At 38.6% G+C, this 16,576-nt stretch overlaps 1 protein-coding gene across 5 annotated transcripts in view; it reads left to right on the plus strand.

The window, feature by feature from the left end:
* carmil3 (capping protein regulator and myosin 1 linker 3) overlaps positions 1 to 16,576 on the plus strand; it is a 130,329-nt gene that overhangs the window by 91,547 nt on the left and 22,206 nt on the right. For all 5 annotated transcript variants that reach the window (XM_041992025.1, XM_041992021.1, XM_041992023.1 and 2 more), the window contains exons 17-25: positions 5,520 to 5,589; positions 5,699 to 5,780; positions 8,915 to 9,011; positions 9,093 to 9,147; positions 11,864 to 12,036; positions 12,527 to 12,595; positions 12,970 to 13,063; positions 16,005 to 16,103; positions 16,204 to 16,323. In XM_041992025.1, coding sequence (XP_041847959.1) covers positions 5,520 to 5,589; positions 5,699 to 5,780; positions 8,915 to 9,011; positions 9,093 to 9,147; positions 11,864 to 12,036; positions 12,527 to 12,595; positions 12,970 to 13,063; positions 16,005 to 16,103; positions 16,204 to 16,323 — 859 coding nt within the window. The remainder of the gene's footprint in view (positions 1 to 5,519; positions 5,590 to 5,698; positions 5,781 to 8,914; positions 9,012 to 9,092; positions 9,148 to 11,863; positions 12,037 to 12,526; positions 12,596 to 12,969; positions 13,064 to 16,004; positions 16,104 to 16,203; positions 16,324 to 16,576) is intronic.

The raw sequence follows: 16,576 nt of genomic DNA on the forward strand, positions 1-16,576 counted from the left end.
TTTAATTAAATGTACTGTGTCATGCCATGTGTCACAAAAACAATGGTTTTTAACAGCCTTGTACCGTTCTTTTCTGGAGCCTTCTGACTCAGCATATTCTGTTGTTAAGTGGAGAGGGTGTGTCTTTATCGGCTCATTTAGTTTGTTTAGCCCCTCGAAACCTGATGTATCATACTTTATACCTGCTGTTTCTGAGACCTTTTGCTTAACCTTTTGGTAAAATCTGCTCAACACTTTGTTGTATACACTCTGAAACTTGTCTTCTGCCCCCTGGTGGATACCCTCTGCACTATAACAATTCTGATATATCACATAGCTTGCTTAAGCAGGACACACACATAAAAATTATCAGGTTGTTTTTGTCCTGATTTTCTTTTTTTTTTCCCCCTTCAGACGAAGGACGGCAAACGCCTGAGTATTATAAATCTTAAAAGATTATCTTATAAGATTATCCTGTGTTCTGAAGTGTGCTAAGAATGAACCTGTCCTGAAAATCAGCTCTAAAACAGGTTGTGATCGACAATCACAAGTATTAAACTTGCAATTAAATATTTACGACCAAAAATCTTTGTGTGTGGGGAAAGCCGACGACTCCTGAGTCGTGAGATTGTGACGTGGAACAGAATGTAGCCAATCCAGAGAGCGAGCTGACTGGGGAGCAAGAAAGGATATAAAGTCTGTGTTCACGCTGTCTCCAATTTATTTCCAGTCTTTTTCCAGTCTTTTCTTTCTTTAGTTCAGATAACAATAGTCCCAGAATTCCTTCATCTTGTATGCCCTCTTTCATGCTGGATGGTTTGTTTTCCGGTTGTTGCCATGGTGGTTCTTCATTTTTGTTAGCTCATGTTTGATCGTGCAAAATTTCTGACTCGGAGAACTGGATTCTTGATTGGCTGTGGGACAGAGTTAGTATATATGTGGTGTTCTATGCTGAGATTACCGGAGCACACATGCAATATGATCAAAAATGTTCAATGCCAGTTTTTTTTTTTTTTTTTTATCTTTATGTGTGGGGTCTCTAATAGATAAAAAAAAATCTCTTCAGATTCAGAAAATCCTTATGTGTGTACTAGCTTTAGTTCTTCAATGTCCTTATCAGACCAGTATAAGTATTATCAATCACCATCTAGCCTGGCTAAACGTAGACTGTAGGATGCAATATTCATTGATGTGTCTTATCAAAAAAGTAGTTATGACTAAAACACCAGAAATAACGAGCCAGACATCAGCAGGTTGCTTTCTGTTGCCTCCATGTAAAACTAACTTAAAACAGGAGACAGTGAATTACGGAGCAATGGTGGCATGGGATGAATCACCAGACTACATTGTGGTTTGTAATGTTACCGAAGTTATTTTTGTGCTTTGAGCAGGTGTCCTTGTGTCTGTTATCTGTGAGTTATTGTGAGCTTGTATGTTAATGAATTTTAATTAATGATTATGTTGTAATTCAGTTGATTATTTTGGTCAGGAAGAGTAGCTGCTGTGAAAGGTCAGCAGCTAATGGGGATCTAATAAAAACAACCCGTGATAAACCACACATATATAAAAACATTGTTGCTCCTTTTTTCTCATTTTATCAAAGGGCCAAATAAAAACTTCAGATTGAAAAATTATATATATAATTTACTGTCCACTATTACTTGGGTCAGGCATTAAGGGCTACGTCACTGGCTCTGATTTTGCTGACGCAACACATGGCTGTAAAGCAAATTTTACTCCCCATCACAGACTCATAAAAGATATGTAACATCTTGTTGAATGACCTCAGCTTCTCATGACGTATAGTCTGCTCTGTATCTTCTTGTAGACAGCTTTGTTGTTGCATTTCCAGTCCAACTTGTTCTACTGTTAAACATGAATCTAGATCTAGATATGCTAAACAAATGACGAGGTCCAAGTAAGACATCAAAATAACATTTCAAGAAAGCAGCGAGAAGAAACTCACATTGGAGGTTTTATCATTTTTAAAGCCAGCTATAACAAATAAAGTAACCTGTGATGAGGGAAGCCTGTCTTTCATTAAGTGACACAGAAATTCATCATCAGCCCTGAGCACATTCGTAATGTAGGTGCTAAAGTACCATCGAAAGTGCTGTTTTAAGGCCACATAACGAGTGGGCCAATAACAAAGAGGGGGTCTACACGGTCAGTATACTTAGCTGACCGTATAGACTGTAGACCATGTAGATGTGTGGATCTGATGTGCCAAAGTGAAAGGTGTCATGATGCCTTCACGATGTGCTCAGTCCATTAAATTTCTTTACAGTCTGCTTTCATGTTAAAGTGAGATTCACAGCTGTAGTAAAAACAAGCCAAACAAGAAAATGGGGGGATAATAAACAATAGACGGGGCAGGCACTATGAATTAAAGTCATAATTAGTGTTTAAAAACAAAATTAATGAGCCCATCACTCCTGGCCGTACAGTGGATGATACCCAGCAGCACTTATTCATGTAACCTCATCCTGTTTATGTTGTGCATATACTGATGAGTCAGGCTTTCCTAATGTGGCTACATTATGAATATTCTGCTGACTATGTTGTTCTGACTACTGTTTCACCACCCGTGACAGCCGGTTTGTAACCTAATCTTCTCTTCATTTAGAAAATCTTTGACTATGTACGAAGTTGGCAGAATAAACTGCAAAAACACTTTTTATTTCCTCTGTTCATACAATAAAGTTGAGTCATCAAGTTTAAATACAGTACTGCTTAGATAAATTGATGAAGAAGCACATAAAACACCATTGTATGCACCGCTACTAAGCTCTAGCAAAATCTGGAATATGAAAGGAATACCAGAACACAAGGGTTAGTTAGTCTTGGATTCATTAAAGAAGCATGTGGATTGCTCTAAAGTCTTTATATATATAATCAATTTAATGTACAACTGGATGGATGATATCTGTAAAGTAATCCAGTAAAGAAACTAAATTTAATAGAGCCTATATTAAGCTTTCAAACCGAGCAGTTCCTTGAGGCTCTCTGAGGATTATGAGCCTGCCTGACTTCAAGAACAAGATACTTTTATAAGGTTTTTTTCTCAGGTGCATTGAGACCACAAACAGACCACTGAGGTGGCGTAGCAACTATCCAGCAGCAGATGGTCTAATCTAAATTATGTTGGAATCAACTTGTTGCCTACCAGCTCAGTAAACCCAGAGCTTCTCTCACATTGTTCTTCTGTGTTTAGTTTAAGTCTGTAGAGACTGATGCTAAGTGTTGATATCTGGTTATATAATATTTCACAGATTTTTACGTTTTCTATTGTATTCTTTTCAGTTTAGGTCCACAATGGCTCCCCACATGCCAGTAAAGCTGCTACACTAGAGCTAAAAACAAGAAACCCCCCATAAAAGGAGCTTTTAGGAATTCTGTGGTGTTGGGACCTCTTCCAAAAGTTTTAACTATAAAAAAGTTGGTGTGAAAGCAGTTTATTTTGCCATTAGAGTTGGGTTTTGAGATTTCCATGCAGCCTTGAGCAGATTGGCCAATCACAGGTGCTGATGTTTGTGACAACCTATTGTCTTTTCCTTAGCCCTTTTCCGTGGCATTATTTAAAAACATCATAGGATTAAGGAAAGTGGTAGGAGAAATTTGGAGGGATGTTGACAAAGATGTCAGCGCTGCAATGAAAATCCAACCAAGCACTAAACCTACAGATGTTCAGTAAATATTGTACAGAGAGTGTGGGATGGGATTACCTCCTTTCTTTTATCCAGGATGGTCCAGTGTATCCTGTGCCAAAAGAGAGCTGGAAGAAATCATTGGGCATCTTTTCTATAGGATTTGGAGGAGTCGACCAGCTCCATGGCTGCTTCTGGGTTATTTCATTCAGCTAGAAAAGTTCCTGAGCTTTGTCAAATGTGTTTTAGGTTTATTTTGAGCCCATTGATGTACATGCTACATAGCTAATTTTGTTGCTACAGATAGTGCCTAGTTGAATCCACAGGGATTTTATATAACACTTCTGGAAATCACAAGCAATCTGAGAGGTTCAGTGCTAATTCCCATTTTGGCATTTGTCTGGTCCAGCAGCCTTCTGATCATATAAATGTGACATGGATTCGTGAAGAATAATGCTGAGCTGAGACTCATGATGATGTGTGATTCATTATAAATAGGCACTAAAACAACTTGTGAATCCTATTTTTAACCAGGAGCCTTTTGTTGGCGGCAGTTTTGACTGATGCCGCTTCTTTGTCAGGAAGAATTTTTGCCTCAGAGAATGTTAAATGTTTCGAAGTTGAAGCTGCTCGTGTTAAAAATATATCCACCCATGATGCTGAAGGGTGTTGTAGGTGAGGGTTCACTGCTGAGGGCCTTTATGTTTTCTATCCTGGTTGCTGTAGCTGGTACACTACAGCCTTGAGAGAAAAGTGTTGTAATCCACCCTCACTTTGAGCAGAACCACTCTGTTTACAGTACAAAGGTGTTGTTTTTCTTTTTTATTGTCATGGGCTTGAATACTAAAATAGTTTGTGCCATATGGAGTGTAGTTTGCATCCAAGCCACCAGTAAGATTTTATCATCAAGGTGCACATTAGTCTTCAAACGTTTTTGTTTAGCAGTTGAGCCAGTCTGCTAATACGTTTGAAGGCTGGGCTTGAAGGCTGGACACAGACGGAAGCCTCCATGTTGGCCGGCTTCCACCCTGCTGACACGTCTCTGTGCAGGACTCATCAGCTTTTCTCACCAGCTCCAGGAGATCCATCTTTCAACCAGCACACAGACAACCAAGCAAAGATTCTGTTTCCCTGCAGGGATAAATTGAACATAGCAATTTCAAAGTTTCTCTGCAAGGTGAATGGCCTGCTGTTAACTACCTATAGCCACAAAAAAAACCCCACAATCAATAGCAGAGGAAAACAAACTGCCAGCAGTCAAGATGGTTGCGAGCTGTATGTTGGACTCAAGCCAAAATGGATGGAGTCCCCACTTAGCACTCCTCCTCATTACCTTCTCATGGTGCTTGACTCTTAGATGTATTTATTTTAAAGTAGCAACACCCAGCAGGGCCTCAGTGTGCAAATGCACTTGCCTTTTTCCAGCCAGCAGAGCTTGTATACATGAGTATAAGCACGCAGCACCTGACAGCTTCTCCTGGATGGATATTGAAAGCCTTTGAGGTGATTTCTGTTGGGAACTTAATGAGTAATAAATCTTCTTTTCTAAGCTACTTTACTCTAATCCTTTACTATGGCTCTAAAACTTTTATTTGTGCACAAGGAGAACATAAAACTGGATGAAACGGCAGAGGTGGGATGGTTGATCCCATTTAGGTCCTCAGAAAGAGGGAAAGAAGCTGTTGAATTTATGTGGGAATTAGATCTCTTTTTATTACTTTTCACTTGTCTTTCTCTCCTAATTGACTATTTCTCCCCATTCAACTTCCTACAACTCTTCTCACTTCTCTTCCTGTGTCTGTTCGCTCACTTAAATTTAATTCTTCCCAGTTTGCCATTTTGTGTTTCATGCAGTCTCTCTTTCCAATCTTAACCTGCTTGTGTTTTCATCAGGGCTCTGTTCCTGGGTTTGTCCAATAACCCTCATATCTCAGATTTACACCTGGACATCAGCGGCTGCGAGGTAGGCTCTTGTCAGTCTTCGCTCCAGGTATATTCAGTCATCATCTCTGCAGATTAACACTCATGGTTATCCCATCATGTTCCCTCCCACCCCTGTCTTCCTCCCACAGTTAAGGTCAGCAGGTGCTGGAGTGATTCAGGAGCTGTTTCCTCGAGTTTCATGCGTGGGGACTTTAGACATTTCTGACAATGGTAGGAAACATTTCTGTACACAAACCCACAAAGGTTCACTTAGATGGACTGTTTGTGTGATTACACCCACAGTGGTTTGGACCTCCAGATATGCAGCTTTTGAAACAAAGCTAACATATTTCAATTAAGGACGAGATCATTCAAAGAAAGTTCTTATTATTGCAAAAAGCAGGCATGTAGCTTAGATTTTTAGAAATCAGACTCCAGTGAGCAGTGACATTGTGAGAAATGGAGTCCCAGCATTTCCCGGGGTTTAGATGCTAGTGGTAGCAGAGTTGGGAGATCATTTAGTCGATTGCAGGGAGGAGATGGGAGCAGAAAATATTATCTAATAGGCACAAAGACGGAATCATTGTTATATTAAAAAAAAGGGTTAGGGGTTAATTGGCCCAGAAATTATGCTAAAAGATAAATAGATGAGAGCAGTGATGTGTAAACTGAGGATGGCTTTTTTTGTGAAAGGAAAGTGACAGCGATAACAGACCTGCGGGAAAATTCAGATTCACCAGCGGAATAGAGACAAAATGAGAGAGAACAGATTTTGTTTTTAATTTATTAACTGAACCTACTCTGTAAAGCTCAAAATTGTCTAAATGGATTAAAAGCAAAGGAAAGAAACTTTGCAAATATCTGTATTAATTATAAAGTAAATGTAGAAGTATAGATGTACATGAGACACTTTAAGGAGAAAAGGGTGTTGTTATGGAACAAAAATGTCTAAATGTGTGTTATTATTCAGCACTAGAGAGTTTAACCAGTGCCATGTGAAGAAATTTTAAGAAAAAACCATCTGCTCTGAGAATCTTTTTAGAAAAATAAAATTACAACAGAGATTATAATGGTGAAGTAAATTTTCCCCAAACAAACACATGTAAACATGTTGGTTAAATTATGTACATCGGAAGCCAAAAAAGTTATTTGTGGGTGTTTGAGGGGTCTGCAGATTTGATAGTGAAAACAATCAATAATGGCTGCCCTGTCAAGCTACATGAAGACGAATTTCAGTTTTTTATCATCTAAACAGCCTGAGACAACAGTTATAAAACATAAGTGATGCATTTATTCTTTAATATTTGATGTTATTTCAACAACCGTGCTGAAAACACCTGCTGTAACATACCACTAACAGGGACGGCTCATCTATTCAAGCAGAAAAATCAGTGATGCGCAAGAACCTTCAACAATAGTGAAATGTGACACAGAGGTCTCTTATGACTGCTGATTGGCCAGAGCAAAGGACTTGATGTAATCCTTTGTGCTTTATGGATCAGTATATTTTTTTTTTTTTTTTTTTTTTTTTACTGGTCTTGTCCCAGGTTTACTTTGAGTTGATGTGATCTGCAAAATCATTAAAAGTCCTGTAACTTGGTGTTATAATAGGTACACATAAAGATCATTATAGTGATTTTTATCATTGAATCTCAAGCTGTAAATCTTGATTATTTATGATTTTCTCAGTTGAATCTCACTCTGTAAACATACAGGAACAGAAGATGGGCAATTACTTTTGGGAGAGGAATGTGGTCTTACTCTTGTTTGATTTTTGGACTCTAGCTACTTAACAGTCCAGTCCAGTTATTATCCTAGCCAGTCCAAGCTTAACTGGGATCACAGTCCTTTGCTTTGCTCTCTGTTTTGAACACCAAATGTGACAAACATTCAGCAAATTTCTTTAGGAATTTAAACAAGCAGAGCACAATAACCTTAAAGAAATGTCCTGGATCCTTTCTTGAATGATAATTCTTGTTTATAAATGCAGATGCACCTGCTAAAACAAGCCTTTAAAATGACTTTGCACTGCCAGTGGGAGCATGTTTTCCCCTCTACATTCATACTCGCATTACTTAATGTAGATTCAGTAAATTCTGCTATCTCCCAGATCCCGGAGGAGACTTATGGAATTAGAGTTGTGCCAATAAAATCCAACAAATCAGCCTTTAAGCAACAATAACATGCAGCATTCTACAGACAGTGTTGGACCTCAGTTTCTGATAAGAATGAATTTGTGATTAAAAAATGTATTTTGGTCGGTGTTGCAGGAGTCGGCCCCTCCCATTGACACTGAGAGTGGGCTGCCAGCTGGTCTTTTGGCTCCAAGCACAGCAACTTTAGTGAAAATGAGCGTGTCCGTGTTTTAGTAAAGGTCCAATGTTTTATCTCTTGACATAAAAAACACTGCTCTCCCTGTCATATTGGGGATGTCAGTCAAATTCCCCCACTGTATTGTAAAAGTCCATGTTTAAAAGGCAGGTATTTCATAAAGAAATTCCCTCCACCGTGAAGCTACAACATGCTGGGTGAGGTTTGTTCTTCAACATTGCAGAGTTCAGAACTGCTTAGCTTCTAAAGTTGTAACCTCCTAACCTGCTAACAAAAACAGCAAGAGGTAAGAACTGACCACCATATTCCCTGAACAGCTGTTAAGTCATGTGCTATTTTGATAGAATCGTTAGCATTAATATGTTTTTCCCAGCACAATCCATTTATGCTGTTTGTCTCCCTCTTCCTGCTCCCTGCTGCTTCCTGCTGTTGTGTTACAGGAAACTGACTAAATAAACTTGCTTCGCATCTCTGTAAAAGCACATGAGCTTATTTCTCCACAGATATTTTGTTTTTTCTGTCTGAATGAGGCATTTTAATGCTCCATGCTGACATATCTTGCCATGGTTACAGCTTCCTCTCTTTTAGCTGCTTTGAAAAGGTGAGTGGGCGTGAGAGGGGGAGTAAATTGGGAATATTTCGGAATTTCAGTGGGAAGTGAGATTTTCTTCCAGAATGAAGCACAGAAAAACAGAAAACAAAGCTTTGTGTGCCAGAAATGTTCACACCTGGCAGATTAAATGATGAGTCACCGCTGGGTGCGTAGCCCAGAACTGCTAAAGAGCCCAGAAACTGTCAGTTGTAAGTGGTAAAAATATGAACCTTTCTATTCAATGTACCTATCTATATCTTGGCTTTCAGAGTTCAAAGCTAAGTTTAAGTTTCATGCCTGCTCTCATATTTTATTGGTATTTAGAATTATGTAATTAAAGGTCATCTTGGATGAGGGATTTTATCCATAGAGCATGAGACTGCTGGCGTTGCACTTGTACTCTAGTAACGTGTGTGTATGTGTGTTTTTGTGTGGGGATTAGGTTTGGATGCTGACTTGCTGGCTGTCATCCCAGCACTCTCACGGCACCCCTCTCTCAAACACCTGCTGTTGGGGAAGAACTTCAACATCAAGGGCAGGTACGGACCAAGCTTGCATCCAGCGGTGCAGATGGTTTTGAAGATGCAGATGATGAAAGATTTCTGTTTCTGACTCCTCAGGGTGCTGGATGAAATCCTGCAGAAACTGGTTCATCTGGTGCAAGAAGAAGAGTGTGTGAGTTTGATTATGTAACATATTGTGGACACACATTCTCTGTGGTGTTATGCACGCCTACACACACCTCACAGATTTGTCACCTAACACACACACAAACACAAAAGCATGCTTCGTCCCCATTCATGTCTCCCACCTGCCACATACAAGGTGCAAACATGCTCAGAAGTCAGATTTGTAAGTATGAAGAATGATTCATTTGGTCTCAGTTTATTTGCGAGAGTCCCGAGGCTCTCTTTTCTCTGCTCTGCAAATCAAGCATGACAAGATGCTTACTCAATTATTTACCACTGTTGATGGTGATAGCTCACAACGATGCTCTTTCACAGACTACCAACTGATACTTGTGTGCATGTGCATGAACACAGGCGGGTGCGGAAGCAGACACTTAAGGGAACTGCATAACTAGTTTGTCAGATCTTGGTTAGTCATCTTATGCACTAAGTGATGGCAACACAAACTTCAGAATCATTTGAATGCACCCTGAAGACATGTTTCTTCGCTGTGAGCCCCATGTGAAGAAAGGCAGCAAGAATCAAACATGAGAGAATGAGAACTCCTTGCAGTCTTAATTAAATGCAACAATTTGAAACTGCACACAAACTTAGTTTAACTTTCTGGAAACATGATTTTACACTTCATGTCCTTTGAATATAAAACTACAGTCAGAAGATGGTTAACCTGAGTACATATCCTGGAAATGAGGAACAGAGATTGAGTCTAAAGATAACAAAAGGCACCTCTAAAGTTCATAAATACACTTTTAGTTTTCTGTTGTGCAAGTTTTTCTAGTGCTTTTTGGGCTCTGAGTGAACTTCTACTGCAGCTCCAGGTTGTTTTATTTGTTTTTGTCTTGTTGTTTTTTTTTTCTTTGGGATAAACAAAGTATTGATCTTGTCATCTAACTCTTGCAAAGAAGTGTGTATAGTTCAGTATGTTATAGAAGTGTGAATTTTAAATTTGGACTTTAAAAAATTTGAAGTCTGGGTAAAGAAAAAAGGTAATATTTTCATGGAAATGTATGGAGTAGAAAACAGTTTCTTACAACATGTTGAACTGACAATGATGATGTAATTGGGGTGTTGAAATAATTTTTTATGTTTCTGATGTATCTTGATCAGGAGATGTGGAAAAGTTGGCTTTCAGGCAAAAACGTCTCTGGACGCTGACTTGAAAAATAAAAAGAAGTTTATTACAAAAGTTCAGGCATCAATACAGATTTCTGTAGAAAAATCTAGAGGTCCAAAACCAGAACAAAGACCTGCCCGCTATCTGTGGGCTGTGTCTTATATACTTCTTTTTTTAGACAAAGACATTCCAGGATGCTTTATCCTCCAATCACATCCAGGCCATTTGGTTACATATAAGATGTGCGTGTGCTCAGGACATATGTTTGTGTGTGAATCCAGTGAGTCTCTAGGACAGAGAACCTTATATGGCAAAACTTGAGTGTGTCTCATGAAATGCTATGCTTAGATCCCTCATTTCTTAAATTAATATTCTGGGTAGCCTGAAATCCAGGATGCAACAGATTAGTATTTAAGGCAAACTAAAGTCGGCCCCATCCTTAACACTGATGTCATAAGTAGATCTAGTAGAATGTATTAGCATAAACAAGCTAACGACATCATCTAGCTGTGTGACAGCTAGCTAGTGGTTGTATCCTGTTAATGCCAGAGTTAACTAAATTTAAGCTGCTTACTTAAACTGCAGGTGCATATTAAGTTAAGAGTTGTATGTTCAGTGCTTTGTTTCAGCTGTTGTGTTAAGGTGCTTTACAAATAAAATTAAGTTGAGTTGAAAAAGAAGTGGGATAATTTTGGCCAGATCAACGTAGATATGTGGCACTGCAGGTGTGGAAGTTGCTACACACAAGCTCAAAGAATTAGATTTATGCTGTTTGGATGGAAAAGCCCATTTTGCAATCTTCTGTTGATTTTTTTTTTTTTTTTAGCTGCCTATGTGCTTCTACTTGCCTTTCAGTTCAGAGGTTAGAGGGCTAAATGAATGAGTGAGCACTGAGTTCATGCAAAGCAATGCTAGTAGAGAGTTGTGTATTATCATCAACATCTTAATTTTCTCCTGGTAATTGTACAAACCTTTAGCAGAGCCAACTTTGGTTAAAGGATATAACCACTACTACAGCTACACCAACAGTTAAGACACATGGATGGTAGGAGGTAACACATGCATGAAAGTGAGTACTAAAAAGTTTAAAAATCTTTGCTAACTTAGTCCCCAGCTGGAAGGTTGTTAAACTATTTAACATTTTGTTAAAGCAGTTAAAGCAAACTTTTAGCCGACACACTAAGTGTCTCAGATCAGAAAACACTGATTGTTTTTTCTTGATTTTGAAACCCATTTCTATATATTTGACTATTGTTTAAATCCTTCATGTTTGGCCAAAGGATTGATAAGACACTTTCCGGTGTGATGAACTCAGAATGCAGATTTAGTTTCTTAGATTTTAACTAGAAGCTTGCAAATGGTTAAATGTAATCTAAAATATGAATATACATGTATTTACTTAAAGGATGTCTGCAGAGTATTAACTTCCAAAAAAGCATTTTATTTATGTGTTTGAATAATTTTACAATAATACATTTGAAAATTATAAAGATTAAAAAAAATTTTTAAATCCACATTGTAAACTCCTTGATTGCTTTATCATAAAATTTTCCAACCTTCCTCTGTGTCTCCTCCATAATTTCCTCAGGCTCTACAGTCCCTCTCCTTGGCAGACTCGAAGCTTCGCCAGCGGGGCACAGTGCTGGTCAACGCCCTGGGCTCCAACGCCTGCCTCCGGAAGGTGGATCTAAGTGGCAACCTTCTGGAAGACTCCGGAGCCAAGATGCTCAGCAAAGCTCTGCAGATCAACACAACCCTCAGGTTCGTTCTTGGACTTTTGATGATTTTTTTTTTTTTGTGTTTAATAAAAAAGTTGGGAAGATAAGAGTGGAAGATGCCCAAAGTGTAAGGTATGGTGAGGTAAATCAGTGTGAGAAGGAAAGAAGACTTCCTAAGGAGAGCGATATGGGTTTTGATTATTACATTTCTAGGGCAAAACGAGGTAGGGGGGCAGAAGGAGAGGTATAAATGGAATTTAAGTAAAAGGAAAGAAAGTTAAGAAATCACTGGATGAGTGACTGGAGTTGGAGTTGTTGAGTGTAAGTGAACGACATACTAAGTAAAATTACAGAAGCTCTTTAGTTGCATTGCGGACTTTTCTTAGTTTGTGTGTGTAGGAAAAGAAAGGTCTATTCAAGTGTGTGTGTGTGTGTGTGTGCGTGCTTCAGGAGCTTTAGGAGACTGATCCTCCTCTTCTTCCTCATCTCTGTGCCTGTCTCACCCTATTTCCTGCTGGTTTGATCCCTCTCAGAAGTGTGACGTGGGATCGCAACAACACCACTGCAACAGGCTTCCAAGACGTGGCGAGAGCTCTGGAGCAGTAAGCCGAACGCAGCACACACGCGTGTCTTTTTGAAGAGGGGATACACACATAAATCTGATCACTCACACAGCCATATAAAAGGCAGATAACAATCTCTGTACACTGTTTACTATTTCACAGTGTTTCATCAGTCTTCTGACATGTGTGTCAGTCAAAGATGTGTGTGTGTGTGTCTGTGAAGTTTGTACTTTTTGTCTGCGTGTAAATGGCCGTCTGTGGGTATAAGCACATTTGGGAATTAGTGACAACTATTAAAAAGAGCCGTGAACAGTTTTTGTTTGTTCTAATTAATGTGATTCCTCCTGTTTGTTATTGCAACAGTAAAGTTACTTTTCTTCTCTGCCTTCGTTTCTTCCCTTTCCAAATTTTAGTAACTTCACCCTGCAGTACATGCCTCTTCCTCTCAGTGATATCAGTCAGGCGTACCGCAGCGCCCCAGAAAAGACCGATCAAGCCCTGGCCAAGGTGAGGAGGCCTTCGGTTTCTTTCTTTACTGTGTCGTGTTAGAAACATGCTCATGGTTAATAACAGCATTAGCTCAGGGTCAGACTGTTTCAGTGGTTTGATGAATGTGAGGATTCATTCTTAGTTAAGATATTTTAATAAACATTTTCTGTTATGGTAAATAGTATCTGACCTTTGCAGAGCAAACAGGGCTCTACTTCAAATTTTAAAGGTTGGTAAAAATCTGTAAACTGAACAAGTACATTATTAATTTGTTAATCAGCCCTGTTTATATGGTGTGGGAGAGTTGGATTAAATAAATGTTGATGCTGCTGTCGTAGTAAGAATGTAGCAAATTTTGGGTTAAATGGAGGTCAGCCTCCTGATGTGAGCATTGATTAATGATTAATTATTGGTGTAACAGGACGTGGTTTAGGTTGATCCTATGAACGGATTTCAGTCGTGCTGTATGACAGTCGCCTGCAGCATCGATGAGTCCAGTGTTTCTGTTTCAGTCTGGTGTCATACGGCGCCATCGGTGCATCATCTGTAAACTTCTTCGTGGTTGCTTTTGCAGTGAAGATGTGCTTGCTTTAAGTTTTACCTCTGAGGGCTTTAAAGGAACTTTTTTCCCTCATAGATTTGTCTGGTGGAAATTGTGATTGATAAGTGCAACTTAATGCATTTAATCATACATTTCTTTAAGTAGTTTTAATTGATATTTCTTTCAAAAAACAAGGTTTGCTCTTAGCCTTCAACAGCCTGTTGTACTATTTGGTAGAGCAAATTCTTCAGGAACTATAATAATTTTTTTTAGAAATTTGTAAAAGTATACCTGCTTGAGCCTTCTCTACCACCTGGTTTAGGTATGTAATTCCAAAAAATAAGTGTTGATTTTAGACCAGTTTGTTAAAAAAACATTGATTCTTGCTATGACAATCTCTTTCTCTAAAGTTTTTCTTAGTATGAACTTTGAAGGGTTAACACGTCTGAAATTATTTACTTTAAACATTAGTTTATATATATATATATATATATATATATATATATATATATATATATTGTCAGTGACCTTTCTTTTCTTGTCACCATCAAACCACCTGCACATTTTTACGTTTCTTTCTATGAATTACTTACTTTTTAAAAGTTTTGCTCCTCATTCAGCTGCACTTTGTTCAAGCAGCAGCTTGTTGTTAATGCACACACTCAGCTCATGGATGTATGACATATCTTGGAATATTTCATGGGAAATATAGTGATCACACTGCCTGGACAAATGGCTGAAATGATTCCCTTCATTCATGCCAAACCGGACAGTAAGTTTTCATTTATACCCACCAAAATTAATTTTAACTCATATTTTGCAGGTTGGTAGTTTTTGATTCAGATCCCAATGTGTCATATTTGATATATACTGTTTCTGAGACATTTTGCATCACTTTATGTTAAAAACTTTGGTCAAAATTGTGTTGAACACTATCTGATACTTGTCTTCTTCTTCGGACTTCTTCTGTCTAATCATTTTGAAATATCACATGGTAATAAATACCCCCCCCCCCCAAAAAAAAAGTTACATTTTGTTGGACTTTTTTTTTTATATAATTTTTACATGGGTTGGGCCTTAAAGGGTTAAGATTAAGGTTTTTTTTTTGTGCTGAAGAAAATAGACATGGATAATTAACACAAACCTGTCTCCTACTTTGCTGTTTCTGTGTCAGTTCAGGCAAGTTCAACTTTAAAAGCTTCTAAAAACTACTCATCCAGAGAACTACCACAAAATCCCATTACTCTGTCACTTTGAACATTTTCTTCTTAATTAGAACTTTCCTCTATTAAGAGCATTTCTAGAGGCAGCGCTTAAACATGCAAACCAATCACTAGTTTATATACAAACACCCATATATAATCCCTTAAACATCAAGAAAAACAAACAATAAACTTGTGTTTTCAGACTTCTGTATCATGTCCTTCTTTAAGCTCAAAATCTTTTTAATTTTCTCTAGGATTAGGCAGGTGTGACACTAAGTTCTTTTTCTTCTTTTTTTTTTTTTTTTTTTTACATGGTGATTAAAATATGTTGGTTTTCAGAGTTGGTGCTGCTTTAACACTGGTTTTCCACGATTGAAGTTGATACTAAAGAATTTGGCTCCACTCAGCCCTGGAGCTTTGCTGGATGTGGCTTTTATGAACAAATTGTACAAATGTCATGTGACATGTCAAGATTTTTAACTTCATTCTAGATTCAGTATCTTCTACTTTTAACCGTCTACTGAAAAGGCACAATGAAGACTGAAAACAGCTGCAGACAATATTATGTAAGCTTTAATCATTAGCTTTTTTTAGGATTTAGCTAATCATTAGGAGAGATGGTTCAAGTAAAACCTGAAAGAGTTGGTCATGTTCCTTCAGTACCAATGCTAGCTAAATGCTGTATGTCACCGGACCTGTTAGCTGCAGTTAACAGAGCAAATGTGTTTATATGACGTGTCAACTTCTATCTATACGACTGCTCACCTGTCAGAAACGTAACATCACCTGTGCATGTGTGAGTGCCGAGTGTCTGACTGAAACTTCTTGTAACATCAGACCAGATCTGGTGTGTGCTGGCTTTAATGACTGTCTCGCTCTGCCAGAATCCCTTTAGTCTGTGTCGTATAGAAAGCTTTTAATTACGCTTTGATTTTGTTTGTCTCTGCATTATCTGAACCTCATACGTCCTTGAGGACTGTTTGATTCCATCTTTCTTTACATAAGATGATGATGCAGGAACCTTTTTCCACCTGCTGAGTCAACAAAACAAATTAAAGACATCCCTTTCTTGTATCTAGGGATCTAAATTCGTTCTGCAGCCTCCTTATTACCATGCAAATGGACTTGTCTGTTGTCTCCTGCACGCTGCACTTCTCAAACACCTGTCATCTGTACTGCTGCTTTGTTTTCTGTGCTTGTGCACATCCGACAGATCCAGCGTGCTCTGCTTAGAAACAACCAGACTCAGCGTTTCTCCCAGAAACAGGCTCTCAGGCTGCACCAAGGCCTCGTCACCAGTACTGCTGAACAGGTGTGTCTCTATGCTCTTGGAGATAAGGTCAACACCTTTCATAGTAGATTGAAGTTATTTTGTGTTGTTTATTTATTCATAAATTTGTTTGTGTGTGCAGGTGATGGAGCGTCTGTGTGTGCGGGTGCAGCAGCAGGTTTGTGTCCTGAAAGGCTGCGAGGAAGGAGAAGAGGTCCAGACGGCCAGACAAATCCTCAAAGAAGCTAGGAACTCAAGAGCTGTGAGTGGACTCTCATCACGTGTTACAGGCTGACTACATTAGAGAGTAGTGTGTGTTACTGGATGTGTGGTGGTGTTTTACTGGCAGACTTTATGCCCTGGTGGAAAGCAATTAGATCTGTTCACTCAGTTTTTCACTCAATATGTTCACTTCACTACACTTAAGAGGAAAATATTGTTCTTTGTATTCTGCTGAATGTGTTTGACCAGCAGCTCTGCAGGTTGTTACTTCAGTTTTTTTTATTAGGCTCCGG

The sequence above is a fragment of the Melanotaenia boesemani genome, chromosome 8 (assembly GCF_017639745.1).
Source record: "Melanotaenia boesemani isolate fMelBoe1 chromosome 8, fMelBoe1.pri, whole genome shotgun sequence".
NCBI classification, from domain to species: domain Eukaryota; kingdom Metazoa; phylum Chordata; class Actinopteri; order Atheriniformes; family Melanotaeniidae; genus Melanotaenia; species Melanotaenia boesemani.